Genomic DNA, 17,614 nt, shown 5'->3' on the forward strand with positions numbered 1-17,614 from the left:
TTTGAATCATTTTGAAAGTCGCTTTTCATTTCTAAAAATAGAGGAAGGAATTGGTTCAAATTTTGAAAATTGAGGCTTGTTCAAATGATATTAACGATAACACAATCTTGATAGAAAATATTTACTTATAAAATAATTTTTGCGACTATTTTTATAATATCAAAGAAATTTTTATATTTTTATAAATTCAGAGAAATAATTTATTTCGCATAATTACAATATAAAGTAACTTTAATAATTTCTTTATTTATTTATTTCTTTTCCCGATCTTCTCTTCCCCAGAAATTATCCTAAACACAAAAAGTTGTTACATACACGTCTATGTACACGTATATATATTACAATTCATCGAATCGATAACCATTACAATCTTCCACCGAAACCCTAGGTCAAATCAATCTCGCAACATCCCTACAAATTCACATCATACGACTCGTGACAATAAAATTTCCCCGATCGTTAATCGATTACTCTTTCCATCAACAACCGCGGCGAGAGCCATAAACGAAGATCGAAACCCTGTGGCCATTCTCACGGGCTAATTTTTCCCGCGCCCGCGTTCCTGGGGAAAAAAAGGGGGAGGGGAACGTAGTCATGGCACGGACCATCGCAGCGCACGACTGGGCGCGCATTAAAAAGGAGGGAAGAAAAAAAGAAACAGAAGAAGAAGAAGAAGAAAAATACCGGTGGAAATGACTGTCCCTTTTCCCGTTGAATTCGAAATCTCGAAAATTCAACTAATTATAACTCCAGACTACGGAGAATTACACAGCTTGCTGCGTCCATAATACGCGATCAGCGTTCCGGCGAATCGTAACGATTCCAAAAATGTGTTCTCGTATCACGGCCGTCTCCACGGCCGGTAAAAATTTCCTAGGGGAAAAAATTCTACCTAGTCTCGTTTGTCTGACTATCACCCTCTTTGCGTCTCTCTTTTTTCCTTTGCTTTCTTCTTTTTTTTCTTTCTTTCTTTTTTCGTTTGTTTTGTATACTTTTTTTTTCTTTTTCTGCTGCGTGTTGCTTTTTTTCCCTTTTTTTTTTTTGAAGTTATACACGCCCACTATCTCTGTGGCGTGTTCCCCTTTTTTTTGGGACGTTGCCTCGTTTCGCGTGCGTGGGCGCATACGTTTCAATTGTTTGCCTTTTAAATAGTATAACGGCCACGCGGCACGCTTCATTTGCGGAAACGCCACTGCCACGGAAATTGGGATGCGGCTATTAATCAACCTCCGCCGCGAACGCATCGCACGCTTATGGACGAGCATTAAGATCAGGTTCGTTCCTTCTTGCAGCAGCAGCAGAAATTGTGGAAATTTGAAATAATTATTTTCATCTTAAAATGAAATTCTTCTTTCGCGTTACGAATTCTTTTAACGCGCTTCCTGTTTCGATGATGGAAGGATGATGGACTTAATAAAATGGGATTACGTTTCCTTCGGGCAGATTGAATAATATTTTAAATATCGTTCTGACTATTGAAAATTCATTATATTATACACGTACGGATTGTAATTTCCAAATGACGGATTGTATTGTAATTTTATTAACATTTTTACTTATTTCCACCGGTGAAGTTTTCGAGATATAATTTGAAAGAAGATATCGATGGAATAATGTTAAGATTGGGTAGATTTCTTTTGACATAGAAATTATTTTAAAATCGTTTTGAATTTTCTACAAACTGTGAAACTGATAATTTGATAAATTAAGAGAAATTATTTATTCAATCGATCTTTTTTCATGTTTCTTTGTTCAGTAACAACGTGACTGAAATATTATGGATTTATTTATAATTAATAAATATTTAAAAAAGAAGTACATAATGTACAAACTTATATTAACATATAACTTGGAACGTATAGCTTCGGTTTCTTCATTAACGAATTTGGTATTCTAAACACGACGCTGCTTAAAATGGAAATGGATATTTAATAGAATTAATCGAACCCGTTCTCCTATTATATAGATAATATCCGTTAACCAATCTTTTTTAATTTCCATTCCTCTGTGTAACCAGCTTCGTTACGTATTTGACTAAACGACACGATTAATATACCCATTCCCTGTTAAATATTTACCCAAAATAAAGTCCATTGAGACAGAATGGACCTCATTTCCCATTATAAATATTCCCGAAGAATTTCCGCGACTTGCTAATTCACTCCATTATTTCAACCCGTCATTAAACCGTATAAAATCATTATTTTGTAATAATTAAACCCCTCAACGATATCACGTAACAATTACCCAAAAACCGATAATTCGAAGAACCTTCCCTAAATCATGTGATACATCCTCCAGCCAGAAAAAAAAGGAAAGGAAAAAAGAAAAAGAAAGAAGATGAACAAAAAAAGGAAACATTTTCTTCCAAATATGATTAATTAATTCCGTAATAGATCGTTCCACAACAAACAAACACACTTAAATATCCGTTTAAAACGAATACAGAAAAGATGTTCGTAGAGATGTTTCATGGCCGCGTCTGGACTCGACTCGAGGATTCCTCAGGAGATGGAGATTCTTGCGCGCGTTCGCGCGTCACGTGCAAGTTTTCTCACGTGGCAGTCGGTCAGGGCCGCGGAGAGTACGCGGTTGACAAAAAGGGGGATAGTGTCGATGGAAGAGCGATATCTGCCGGCCGATCGGTGCCCGTTACTGGACGTATGTAGGCGGGTGTAGAAACCGGAGGAGGGGAGGGGAGAGGGTGTCGATGGCCGGGTGGAGGGACACGGGAACCGATGATACAGAGGGGTGAGAGCAGAGTTTACCTATAACCCATAAATCGACCCCACTTTTCTATTAAGAGACGCACGATTGACTTGCGTTGTTCAGTTTCCTTCCCCCGATACCGTCGCCTCGCCTCTTCCTCTCCTTCTTTTTTGCCTCACCTACCCCTATCCCGCCGTTCCGCACCGATCGCTACACCGAACCTACACACCCCCACCCCGCCTCCTTCTCCGAATCGCTCGCCTTTTTCCCTCCATCCCCACCAACGCCGCGTATCCTGCGCAAAACCCTCGTTCAATCCCTACCAACCTGTTCGTCGTCGACCGTTCTTCTTCTCTTTTCGTTTCTTTTTTTCTTCCCTTTTTTCCCCCTTTCTCTCTCTCTCTCTCTCTCTCCTTTTCCCCCTGCCCGCCTTTCTCTCCTCCTTCTTCCTTTTTCTTCCCGAGAATCTCCCCCGAAAAACACGGCCAACCCTCCTCCCTCCCATCCCTCGTATCGATACGAGGGAGCGGGGGTGAAAATACTTGGCCATCTGTTTTCCACGAGTCGAACGTACGAAACGCCGTTCCCGCCGTTCCCATTGACTTCGATGCGACCGATCGTGCCACCCTCCGATCGATCTCACGCCTCACGGAGGTGAACGCTTTCGTTGAGTCGCGTCGAGGTCGCGAGCCACCGTGTACACCCTTCGCCTTCGTAACCTTTCTACGCACAGCCTCGTTGCGCCTCGACGATAATTTTCCACGCTCCTCCCACCCGGTATGGATTTAAACAATTTCGAGGATTTCGACGGAAGCTTCATTAAACAACGCGCCATATCTTTCTCTCTCTCTCTCTCTCTCTCTCTTTTTCTCGTCGTCGCAATTACGGTATTACGCGTGAAGTGCTCGAATCCATCGTCCGTGCACGATACACCAGGTGCTCGACAAGGTTGAGCAACCCGGGCTCGTTGTACCAGAGTTAATGCCGGCAAATTTCCTTGATTTAAACTTTGGAAGCGATATTGTTCTCCGACGATTTACCAGGCCCCGGTAAATGGACGATAGGAAAGATAGGATATTACAGAGCGAGGGGAGGGATAAAGGCAAAGGGGGAGGATGCCACGTTATCATAAAACTGTTCGCGTTTCGTAACCGGGGCTTCTGACCCCTTCCCTGACTCCCTCCCCTCGCCACGCTCCAAGTACCAGTTTTCTATTAAATCCGCAAACTATTGCAATTAACGACTTCGAAACTAAAACGACGCCAATACAAACTTCCCTTCCGTGTAACGCGTCCGCCCGCGTAAACGTGTCTCCCGCCCCCGCGCCCCGTTTCACCGATATTCCACCCGGTGTTCACCCGATCAAAACGTCCGGACGGTGAAATGAGCAAACGAAATGGAAGAGTAACTTCCGGCACGAAGGAGAGAGCATTGGGAAACGAGCCGAGCTGAAAAAATGAGGGGTGGAGGGAAAAAAAAGAAAGAGAGAGAAAAGAAAAACGAGGAGGTGGAAGGAAGATCCGGTTGGAAATGGTTCCGTCCGCTTTCGTGTCATTAAACCGGTTATCGGGAGACTGACACGTTTCGTTGCATTTGGAAAATTCGCGATTATATAATTTCTTGACGTTTCGACGAGGCGCGCGCGCACGAGCGAGAACGCATCACCATTGAGCGTACCGATCCGAAATCCAGGGATAATTACACGCGGCTGTGGCATAATTATCGAAGCTCACAAACCAGCCCTTTAAATTTCGTTAAATTTTACACGCGCCCGTGCACTACAGTTTGCAGCTACGTGAATAGAGAGAGAGAGAGAGAGAGAGAGGAGGGGACTAGCGTTAGAGAGAAGTTCGTGGCTGTTCATACGTGCGTAATATGGCGAGTTATGAACGTTTGTACAGATCGGACCGCTCTTGATAAATCTCGTTAATTTTCCTCGTTGCTGATATAAACATAATCAAAGCGCAATCTTCTTGCTGAGAAAGACTCAGTACGCATGCTCGATTGATCGAGTCGTTTAATTATTATTTCTTAAGGTAGAATCATTTGTCATTTGTCATTTGGGATCGAATTAAAATTAACAATTTACATTAAATGGATCGTAGGATACGTGCATGAGAGCGCGACACCGTTGTTTCATAAGCATTAAATCATTGTATCGCACGGTAGATTTATATTCTGATTACCTTCTATAATTAGAATAAGATATTTCGCGAAATAGCCGGGATTTGCATTTATCAGCAGAAATATTTCAGCCTCATTTTCTCTTTCTTTTCCTGGAAAAATGTTAATTACACGGAAGATTTGCGAGTCGAACAAACGTTTTTCCATTGGAATAATTTTATCTTTGCTTCCTTGTTGTTATTCCCCGCGTATTTTACCATCCAAATTTCTTTCGTTCGATTTATTTTCTTTTTTCCTTTTTTTTTTTTTTTAATCAATATTCCAATTCGCGATTTTCACGATTTTCACGGTCTCAAGAATTTCGAAATTTGAAATAATATTTGTTCTAGAATCCTAGAATGGGTGGAACATTTTTAAATGTCCAAGTTCGAAAAGAAAAGAAAAAGAATATGTAAAAATCGTTTCGATCTTGTACGTATTTTCAACGAGCCACGAATTCCCCTGTTTTAATTATTATTTCGCTAATAAAGCGGGAATAGGGCGGATACGTACTAATATTAGCCTCAGCATTCAGAATAAAATTCAGTTGGCAGGCTGCGTGACAAAATTCATAGACAAATTTCAACTGACGCGTCGATGGCTGTTCGCGATATTCCACCGAATTTGATGTTAATCATTCGTTCATTTACAAACGCACCATGATGAGAAACGAACTGCTTGGGCTCATTACAACTGTTAAAACTGTATTCCATGTTTTCCATGATGGCGACTCGTGTTCATTTCAACGGAAATGAAAAGTTCATTGTCTTCTTAATTTGACCTTTCCCAATAGCATCGCGTCCCGAAATCGACGAATCAACCGGTATATCGGAGGGGAAAGGGGTGGCGATAAACCAACCGTGGCAACAATTGATAGGCGTTCGATCAGCATCGAGCGGGAATTATCGACCCAAACAAGCTTCAAGAAGCTTGCACGTGCTGGGTACACATTTCTCCTAGTCGACCAATATTGACTCCTTTGAGTACACATTGATTGAAGGCTCATCTTTTTCCCCCTTTTCATTGAATCGAGTTTAATTAGGGGAAATTAATTAGATTAAAATTCCAATCGAACAATGTTTGATGATGTGTACGCATTTATAAAAAAAAAAATATTCAAAATATATTCAAAAAATTCTCTCCCTAGTGCTTTTCCTTCGAATTCTAATCCGTTTCGTGAAACGAATCGATCAGTGCTGTAGTAGCGATCGCAATGTTTTCAGGGCCGTGCGTATAAATATGAAATAACGTTGTGCACATTATCAGTAATCACAGCGCGTCGAGTGCGGATTATATCTCAAATTCTAATCCGCAGATACCGACTCTTAAATCCTGTAAATCTATCGTTTATAACATCCATGAGCTTTGCTAATCGTTCAGCATAATCGGCTGTTAAATCGAGTCCTCGCTTCATCCCCTTCCCCCCTACCTCATGGGCAAGCGTTATTTTATAACATGATCAGGTTTATCGATTTCGCCGATAACCAGGTACGCGACGATCGTACGACTCTAAATTCGAATCTGTCTGGAACAAGACGAGCAATTCTAACCAATTCCAAATTCACCGTCCATTAAAATTTACTTTTTCGATCTTTTTCGACCGGTGCTCGCTCGATCCGTGTTGCGCTCTCGATTCAGGCGACCGAGATCGATTCGATTCTTCGGGGGTAAACGATTCAACGAGTGCTGCCGCGATCGTTCCGCCGTTTCTTCCCTCGCGCCGATTCCGACCAGCTTCCTCATAAATCGATCGGAAACATCAATAGCATTGAGCGCGACTCATTAACCATAGGGAAGGGGGGATGAGGGGAGAGGGCAATCGATTCCTGGGGAGTTCGTATAAACACTCGATCAAAGACGTACGTACACATTACACGGGCCAAGTACAATGCACACAGACAGTCGGCGTCGTAGCCACGGGCCTGTTCGAGGGACCTCTTAAAACACACCCCTGCAGATCTGACGGCGGCGAGAGAAGGAAAGCTGGTCGGCTGGAGCTGTTGCTGGCCTAGTCGTCGTCGTCGTGGTCGTTGTCTTCGTCGCTCCCTTCCGTACATTGAACGAAGAGCGAAAGGGAGGGAAGGGGTGGAGAGATAGAGAGAGAGAAAGAGAGAGAGAGCGAGAGGGCAGAGAATCCGTGAGACGGATAGCGAGGGGTGGTAGTAGTTGCCGAGGGGGAAAAAAAACCGGAGTAAAAATTAGAAAAATTTGGGGTGGGGGTGGTGAGGGATGGAAAAAGGACGAACGAGGGGAGAGCCAGGTTTGAAGCGGGATGGAAAAAGATCGCGGGGTAGCAGGGAAAAGGGTGCCGCCCCCGCGAGAAATTTCGGTCCCGCGGCCATTGCAGCGGGAGGGCGTGGCCGCGCAGACGCTGGCAAAGAAAAATCGTCGGTCACGAGCAGGAAAAGCAGCGCGCGCCGTGGCGGAAACGCGCGACGCGTTGCGCGAGAGAAAAAAAATTGGGGCGGCGAGGGGGTGAGCGGGTCCCGGTGGTTAAGAGGGCAGAGGAAGAGGGAGGCAAATGCGCACGAGCGGTCGAAGAGGGCGCCCTTTCGCTACGCGCACCACTCTCCGCCGGAAGTACACCTCTTTCTTCCTCTTTTCTCTCCACCGAGTTCTCTCTCTCCACCTCTCGCTCCTCTCCGCCACCCTTCCTCACCATCGTTCTTCGCATCAGACCGTACATCCACGCTCGAGAACATCTATCGTATATACAGCCACGGCGCTTTTTCGCCTCCTCTTTCTTCGCTGGCTCGACTGGATCAACCCTTCTCTCTCTCTCTCTCTCTCTCTCTTTCCCTCTTCGCCTCTTTACTCTCTTCTTTCCGCTTGCTGCGCCCCTCTCGAGTCGACTCTGTCCGTTCAACGTTAGTCGACGAGGAGGAGGAGGAGGAAAAGGTAGGAAAGGAAGAAGAGGGTGAACAGTGGGATTAGCGGCCCGAGGGGGTTAGGGAAGGAGGGGAAAGCGCGGGTACAAGTAGAGAGCGAGCATCAAAATTATTTTCCACCGGGCACCACCACCGGCGCGGTACCAGCCCGAAATTTCAGCCCTTTAATTTCAGATGGTATGATAATTCGTGGCGATATTTCACACGAGTCTGGAACCTGGCTCAACGTGGATTTTATTGCGGCCGGCCAGCGCAGCCGGGAACCGAGGGGGAGGGGGCGGGGCGAAAATTTCCACGGAATTACGGAAAGGGGTCCGCGAGAAGGGACGGTATACGAAGTTGTTAATTAATCTAGGCGCCTAGATGCTCTTTCTGCTCTCACCACCTCGATTTGGCTCGCGAGATGCACCGGATGCATCATCAATTCACGCTCGAGGCAAAGTCGAGGGAGTCGCGCAAAGTTGGGTTATTGGGAGGAGGGAGGTGGATGAACGGCAGAAGGCGACCTTTTTCCGATTCCGGCGCGATTGGGATACGCATCGATGACGTTCACGTGTGAAAATGTTTTTTCAGGGAGAAAATATCTCCTATACTCACATCGCTGACGCTGTTCTTTATATTTATAGGTGGCCTTGGATCGATCTTGAAGAGACGAGGATGGATGATGGGACTCGAATTATCTGGAAGAAGAAAGATATGATGATAATTGATCATTCTTGTGATTGATTGATCGTATGGCATTGATGAAGAATTGATTGAAAGATTATTTGTTGTTAAGAATTAAACACGTATAATATATTATATTCTGGATGAAAAATATATTGAATTGGATTATGTATAGAACGGAGATATATATTTTATATTGTTAATCTAGCAAGTATATATATATTTTTAATTACGTTATTTATTTCTACATAAATTATATAAATTTGTTTTCCTGAATAGATTTGTGTGCACAGATGTAGATATTCGAATGTATATGTTGCGATTAAAACCAGAATTCTGTCAACACTAGTTGAATCCAATCTCTTTTGTCAATACTAATTTTGGGCAGTTAATTACAAAATTAATTGTATGTTGTTTGTTAAAACTAGTTAAATACATTTGGTCATTTCTAGAATTAACCAGTTAATAGTAGAATTAACGAAAAGCCTGTGATAAAATTAGTTTTGGTTAGTTAGGTCGAATATCAGTGGATTTTGAAATTTAATCATAAGATATTACATAGGAATTAAAAATGTTAATAATCGTAAACGAAGTAAATAATAAGTAAACAAGCATACGTATTTTGCTGCTTGAAATTTAATCTCAATAAAGACTAGAGAGAAGAGCTAAAAGATAACAAGAGATGACAAAATGTCAGAAGAAACGAATTTTAATGAGATAATAATGAACTTCGATGCATTATATCCCAACTGATAAAAGAGGAAGGTGTAAAATTTGAAAAATGAATATTGATGAAAGTAGAGAATTAAAATCTTTTCAATTTAAAATTACGCTAACATAGCTTACCATATACAATTTTTAATATCTAAAAATCCACATATAATAATCTATTCAAACGTTTAAACGTCCTACAATTCTTTGTTTTAACCCCTCCATTAATCACATGCGTACATCTAATCTGCTATATTAAATTTTTTGCTATGTTCAATTAACAAATAATTAATATCAACAAATAGTGAACAAATAGTAAGCAAACATTAACGTTTAATTAATACTGATATTAAAAATCATTGATTTCAAAACTTATTTATCACTAATATAAACAATCATCATCTCGTCAAAAGGTAGAGACTCTAATGATACCCTCGTCCACGCTTGTCATCCCCAAACAATTTTCCCCGAAATTCCAACGACATATTCCTGCCATTTCGTGACTTCTAATCCCAACCTGTTCGTATGGACAGCCTGGAAATGGGCTAACCCCCTCGCATTTCCAGAAGGTTCGTAAAGGGTTGATTCTTGGTCGTGGCAAGGGTGTTTCCACGGAACGAGAGGAGAAGTCTGTCGAGAAGTTGGCTCTAAACGGTGCAAAGCGGCGCAATTTCGTTCCACGGTGAGAAGGGTGTCGAGGTGATGCGTAGGGGTGGCGTGAACGGTTGAACGAGCCGGATAGGGAGGAACAAGAGGAGGAACTCGCTCGAGGGGTGAAGAGCAGATCGTCTGGGGAGAGGTGGCAATTTTTTAAAATTAAGGCTGTTAAACCTAATCTCCAGGTGTGCAGGCGCACGCGCGTGGAAGTCGTAAAAATTCGAAGCCTCTCTATATATGTATATATATATATATATATATATACACGGATCCGAGGCCGCTACTTTTCCATACTATCCGTCTCGTTTCCACTCATTTTCTTTCGACTTTCTACATATACACACCTCTCCTCCGCTTATATAGAGCTGTTCAGCCTGGCTCACCAGCAACGCCGGCTGCGCCGCCCTCGGCGTCCCTGCTAGGTGGTTAAATTGCCGCACGAAACGTTCTTAATGTCCAACGGCCTCTCTCTCTCTTTCTCTCTCTCTTTTCGCCACATCAACTCTCCTCTTCCCCACCTACCTACCCCTCTCTCTCTCTCTCTCTTCCTGCCCCCTTTCTTCATCCCGATAACCACTTTCCACACCCGTCCTTGTCCCATTCCTTCCTCCACACCCCTGTTTATCTCCCTCTATCTACGCTCCTTCGTTGATACCCGCGTCCTTCCTTCCGCGAATATCGCTGTCTCGCTCGAATTCTGCCATTCCACACCCTCCCCATCCCACCCCCGCACTCGTCCCTCCATCCTTCTTTTTTCCCTCTATCTATCCATCTCCTGGTATCGCGGCGGTGTTTTCGAAGGGTCGCCTCACTCTTTTGTTTTCCGCGGGGCTCTCCACGCGGCGTAAACGACCGCGTTGGTCGTCGCGGCGCCATCGCGCGCTGCTGCGTCGAATGCCGGATTACGAGCGGCCGCGGCGCGATAAACGCGCGAATTATGTTTAATATCGCCCGGTTATCTGGCCTCGCCACGTAGACTCACGGCGGACTCCGCGTTCCCGCGGATCCCCTCTCTCTCTCTGTCTCTCTCTCTGTCTTTTTTTTGTTTTTGTTTTCGAAACTCCGGTTTTTCTCTCGCGCGATCCCATCTTCATGCATGGCGAAGGTATGCATGCGGCTGAAAATGGGGTGAAACTCGACTGGTGAGGATCGCGAACGCTTGCTCCAGTTGGTTTAACGGCCGCCAATACGACGTAATGTCGCGGAAAACGCAATATCACGGTATAATCACGGTAGCGCGACTTGCCGGCGACAAGGTTCAGTACGAGGTTGGCTAGAACGTTTCGTGACTCGAGATCTTGCCAATTGTCGTGGCTCGAGATATTGCTCGGCTGGCGTCTAGATAGATCGTGTTTGAAAGGAATTCGTGTATTTTTGAAATACTGTGTATGAAATATCTTATTTCAGATTATGAATTGTAAATTGTAAAGTATTATTAATTATTTTGTATTACTTTCTATAAAAATTTTTCATTTATAAATTATTCTTGATGGAATCTTTCACGTTCACTCATTCCTTTATGGATCATTTTATTCGCGTTGTATTATACTTCAAAATAGATATAGCTTTAGGCATTTTTAATATGCATTTGCTCGATGCAGAAATGTATTTCGAGTATACAGTAGTTACAATTTTTTTTACCCCAATTTTTTTTTAACAAACGTGATTTTAATTGGTAATAATGGCGGAAACTTTATTTCAATATCATTTCATTTGCAGAAATTTATTCTTTTTTCATATGTTTCATGAATTATTCGAAATCGTGTTGTGTACATAGATAATAAATATTACGTTATGTATCTTAAAAATGTAACGTGTAGAATAATCCTTATATTTTCGAAATATATAACAAACATAGGATCAATAAAATGTTTGTATATTTCAGAAAATTTGTATAAATGTTTCTGGTAGAAGTTTTGAATTTTACTCTTCTCCGAAAGATATTTATATTCTATTCTGCACAACGAAAAAAAAATACCATATGTCCATTTTTTTCACAGTTTTCAGGGTCACTATCGATTTCCTTCGTAAAGTTACTTACCGAGCGTTACAATGCACTCTGCAAATATAGCAAAATATGGAAAAATATATCTGCATGTAAACATTCAAATTTTAATAGATGTATCGACAAATAGAGCTAGTTCTTTTGTTTTTCGTTGTTTTAAAATATGCATTTCATCATATATTATTTTTCAATGTAAAGATTATAAATGCGTATATAATTATTGTATGACATCTTCTGAATTAATCAAATAAAAAGTTATAATATATAACGAAAGGTTGAAAAATAATTTTTATTTGTTCAAAAAAAAAAATCGTAATAATTTGAATAAAATATTTTTTAATCGTTAGGCTCTGCTTTTATTTAAATGTTTCTGGTATTAAATAAAAGAATATTAAATTAAAAATGAGGAGGGGGGGGACGATTTAAAACAATTTAATACATTTTATTATGATATTACCAGCCTTTTATTTATGTGTAATTAAAAATTAATGGAAATGAAAAATAACGGATCGTCAGTATTTTCACTTGGACATGACTACCGATATTGAAAATTAAATATTTATTAATTATTGCACACTAATTTTCGGTCAAAAAACGCAGCTTATACTTTAATCCTAATTTTTGTAAATTCAAATGTAAATTGTAAATTTTTATCCAATTTTCTGTAATTAATACATTTATAAAATAAATCTGTTAGTCAAAAAAGAAAATCATAAATTGAAAATCATAGTTCAGTTCAGCATTATTCATTATTTAATTAGTATTCGTTAGTAATATTAATCCTAATAGACATATTTTTATATTATATAATTTGCAATTAATATTTACAATATAATACGTACTTAATATATTTAATGCATGTGATGATATTTTATATACATAATGAGATACTTTATACGTAAAAAAAAGTCTGAAACAAAGTAATTATTCTTAAAATTTTTAATAATTTTCCAATCCAAGTTTATCAGATTTCTGATATTTCTTGATTTCGTGATATTTTTTAGATGTATTACGTGTGTTTCACTTTTGAAATCAGCAATCCAGAGATCCATTTACGCTTGACCAAGCTGAATCAGAGCGAACGCAATCGAATGAAAAGATGTATCGTTTTTTAATTCCGATTGTGATAGCACGGAAACGAGAAGCTAGCATTTTTTCTATAAATTATGATTATTAAATCAATATTGTAATACATTATATAAAAAAGATTCAAATGACAAAATGATTAATTTAAAAAAAGAAAAGAAAATCACACATAATACAGAGATGTATCATTTTTACAAATAAATAATTATAATCTAATAATATCAATACATCTTCTCATTCATATTCTCCCATATTCCCATATCTCTAAACCCAAACGTTTTCTCGCAAATCTGAAAAATTCCAATAACACGATTCCTTCTTGCAAAAAATAAAAAAATATAAAAATACAGAAAAAAAACTGGAAAGAATCGATCCGATTCTTAATTAATTACATGGAATCAGAAATGAGAAAGCTCGAAATCACGGTAACAAATCCGATGTCACGATTCGAAATTCGATTCCCCTATCGAATCCCCCTCCCCCCCGTTTCAATCCCGTTCCAAGCTCGCTTTTCCTAACACGAAAAAGAATTCGAACGAGGCGGTCTGCGATCTTATTACTCTAATGTACCGCTGGGATGGGATTCTGAAGCGTGTTGCCCCGTGTTCTAGCAATTATCAGTCGATTATCAGACGTGCGCGTTACGCAAACGGTGTCGACCGGTGTGCAAAGCGCGCAAACGTGTACGCGCCCGATTCTCCCGGCCGCGAGGCGAGGTGGATCGGTGCGAGGGAATTGCGAAAACCGCGAATACCCGGGAAGCTCGAGTTGCTTCCGGTCGACTCGCCGCGGTAATGCGAGTAGCGATTTTCAAAATGGTGGAGGACAGAGAAACGACCGTTTCGGAAATGATAAATAGGAGTATTCGTTGTTTCCCAACGTGGTTTACCGTTCCGGGAAACGCCGCCTCTTTCACTGCAAATCGTTCCCGTTATTTCGCGATGATATTCGCGGAACGAGCTTTTCACGCGTTGCCCTGAATCGTGTTAATTCGTCGTAAACGATTTGCGGTCGGCCGTGCTCGTCTCGGATTTTTAAGCTTCCGGCAAATATTTTAGGGGACTAAGGAATTTTATTCGGCAAATGTACGTGGATAGTAGGAAGAAATAAAAAATGTACGATTCTATATATAATAATTTGCCAATAGAACTCGGATAAAAGATGAATAAAGTTTTTGGATATATCAAATTTAGTATATCTATTAATATAATTAATAAAAATTATGTCTGTATTATTTGTTATTTTCTGGTCGTTAATATGTGTTACGTTTTGTAATTATAAAACATTTATTAAAATTATTTTAATCGTAATTTAAACTTGTAATTCCTTCACTCGTATTTATAAAAATACAACTAATACGAATTTATATAATGATCCATTCGCATAATAAACGCATACTGTTTGCCCATCGAGGTTTCCCCAAATATTCTTATTTTTACATACTATTCTTTCATTCTTTGTTATCCAAAGTTTTCCAATCATACCAACCTCCAAATCGTTAGGCTGGACACGAGGACACACGACATGGAAGCTTCGGCGGTTGTCGATATCATTTATTCTACGTTTCAGATCTGTAACGGCGCGCTTGAAAAAAACTCGTCCCACGTGGAACGTTGTTGAAAGAGCAATACAAATAGAGGTCGCAGTTTTCAGCACGCACATCCCTTTGAAGCAGAAATTGCAATGTCGAATGATGGAATTATGTGGCAGGAAAGTGTAGATCGCGGAGTGAACGAAAAAAAAAGTGTACGTAGGTATGTATATACATACATATATATATATATATATATATATATATATATATATACATTCATACACGTATACATGTATACGCACACGATCATATATCGTCACTGTCAGCGAAACCTATAATATGACTCCCAAGTAAATGTATTTGCAATTGAATGCATTCGCCAGGAGCTATAGTACTATGTGTATATATAAATCAACCGGAATTCTCTCTTTCTCTCTTTCTCTCTCTCTCTCTTTCTCCCGAGTAATCTTTTCTGTCGCGCAGTAACGTTATAATTGGAGGTCGTTTGGATATGGAAACGATTTCGTCCATTTATTGAGAACAGGATATAGAATAAGATAAGCGTTTTATTTCGTGTTCAAAAGTTGCATTTAGAAAACAACGATAGGATTGTTAATGAAAAGATATATTACATGAAATATATTTGGAAATGGAAAATCTATTTCTGGTAAATTGTAATACAAATTTAATTTATGTAAAGTAAATAATTCGTCGAGAAAAAGTATGTACAATTACAATATATTTTAAATAAATGTATACTAATTAAGATAATGGAAATTGTTAAATAGAAAATATAAAATTTTCATGTATGACTTTTTTCTAATTTCATTTAAAAAACAGAGATCTACTTCTTATCTCTTTTCTTTTTTCTTTTTTAATATTATAATATTTTTTATACAAAATACATATGATAATAAATAATTATTTTATTGCTAAATTTAAATTATTAATGCTATCCTCTAAAACGTAAATGTTTTTATCGTTTGAAATTAATCTAATCAGCATTAATTATTTTAGTATATCTTAATTAATACAATTAAATATCAATTGCCTCGATATTCCATTACGGTTGAATCTATCACATAAGTAATTCTTCTTAAGATTTCCTATATTTGATTATTCGCAAATTCATAGCGAATAAATATTTTATAAACTTTATCGATTAATACATAAGAAAAGGAAACAAAAAATATCGTATAATGAATCGTCTGACGTAAAAGAAAAAGTTACTTAATCCAACGTCTGATTTGTCCACGTCCATTCATTAAAAGACATTTTAAAAGCATTTCGATGCAAGTCAAAATAATACACGAGACAAGAATACAGTCTGTTATTGTTTTCTTTCCTTTTTTTTTATTTCTATTTTTTTTTTTTTTTTGACAAGAAATATAAATTCTTTGAAGAAAAGAATTGTAAAAATTTCCTTTAATGACTTAGCATAAAATGACAAATACGAAAGCGTACCGCAAAAATGAGACGTTTCGTAAAAAAAAGGGGAGAGTAAAAAATATTTCAACAGAGTCACGTGTCAGATGCACATTAAATAATTTGAACGCGCCGTTTTCAGGATTTCGTGTGTCAATCAAGACGTCCTGAAACTTATTGTTGCAAGAAAAATGTTACGTTTTTCAATTATTAAAATATCGTGGGCAAGGGAGAAGAAGGGGATAACTCATTAGAATTAAAATTTTTCATAAAAAGAAAATAATATCGTTGTAAATGTTCATATTCATCCTCTAGAATGTAGAAAGTTTTCGAAGATAGCGTGTATTTAATAATTAACATAATCATACACATATGTATATGAAATTGTTGTTTAAAACTATTTAGATAATTTACACCAAACATAATTAATTTGAAAACTTTCCTCGATCTATTGTTATCCATTTTAATACACCTTCGTCGTGTTTAATAGCAAAGAAAATTTGTATTATCTCCAAACAAAAACGATTCGAAGAATCAATTCGCGAAAACTCATCGAGACTTCTTATTCTAATCTCGAAGTCGTCCTTCTGCCAGTATCGAAGTCTCCCGGGGTGGGATTCGAAAAGGGGTAGTGACACGCGAGCGAGCGTAGCGCCGCGTCACGGCCGCGTTTTCCCGGATGATTTCTTCTCCGGCCGGCAAAGTAGAGAGTGCATCGCGGCGGCACGGAACCACTTCGAGGGGACCAGTTACCGACGTCGTGCGCGCGAGAGAACGGTCGGCCATCTTGGAAAAACGAAAGCGACGCGGCGACGTACGAAAAACAAAATGAAGGCGCTTGCGCCGCCGCTTCGGTATTGAGCGAGGCCCCCGGCGCCTTTTTGCATTTTCACCCTTTACTCCACCTCACCCGGCCTGACCGTGGCTGCCCACCCCTCGCCGGGACCCCTGCGTGCCCCCCAGCCACCCCCTGACATCCCTCTTCGCCAGCAGCCTCGCTCGTTCTCGTGTTCGTCGACCTTTCTCCACTCGGCCCTCCTCCTCTTCCACCTCCTCTCTCGCTCCTTCTCTTCCTCCTCCGCCGCTTCCTCCGGCGAGATTCCGGTGTTTCCAACCATCCCTCGCGTCCCACCGTCGCGCGACCCTCCGCCTCGCAACCTGCCGCTCGCTTTTTTGCATTTTAACACGTTTTTAAATGGATGGAAAAATAAATAGCGCTGCTTGATTCGATTATAGCCCCCGGGTAATCGGTACCCTGCGACTCCTCGCGGACGCCGCCGCTGATTGCCTCCATACCTTCCCCCGGTCGCTTCCTTCTTTTTCTTCGCCCCGTTCCTCCTTCGGCCTCTCCTTCGTTGCTTCCTCCTTCGAATCCAAGGATCGAAAAATTTCATTCCTAGGTTCAAAGGGTTGGCTGAACGATTTCCTCCAATTCGGCGTGCAAGGCGAAGAATGTTAATTCGGGGTGTCCTACGTACGCGAGGCACGGTTACGTGGCGCCCTCTTTTCACGAGGGATGCTGGAAATATCGAGCGAAAGGGAGAATCTAATCGCACGGACCCCTTTAGTAATTGAATCGTGCGTTAGAAGTAGTGCGATTCGAAGAGGTTACGTTTATTGTGACGGGTAAAGAAGTTGTGGAGATGAGATTTTTTTTTAGAAAGTGAGACATTTTTTGAGAGATGGAGAGAAATACTTGATTTTGGAGTAATTACGTTTGGTAATATATTGCATTAAGAAGAAATGTGTAGATTATTATTTAATATTTCT

At 40.1% G+C, this 17,614-nt stretch overlaps 1 protein-coding gene across 1 annotated transcript in view; it reads left to right on the forward strand.

Annotated features, from left to right (window-relative positions):
• Positions 1-8,771, forward strand: part of LOC108001286 (uncharacterized) — a 42,687-nt gene extending 33,916 nt beyond the window's left edge. Inside the window, exon 2 of the mRNA XM_017062226.3 lies at positions 8,387-8,771. Coding sequence (XP_016917715.2) covers positions 8,387-8,486 — 100 coding nt within the window. The 3' untranslated portion in view covers positions 8,487-8,771. The remainder of the gene's footprint in view (positions 1-8,386) is intronic.
• The last annotated feature ends 8,843 nt before the right edge of the window (positions 8,772-17,614 follow it).

The sequence above is a fragment of the Apis cerana genome, linkage group LG5 (assembly GCF_029169275.1).
Source record: "Apis cerana isolate GH-2021 linkage group LG5, AcerK_1.0, whole genome shotgun sequence".
Lineage (NCBI taxonomy): Eukaryota > Metazoa > Arthropoda > Insecta > Hymenoptera > Apidae > Apis > Apis cerana.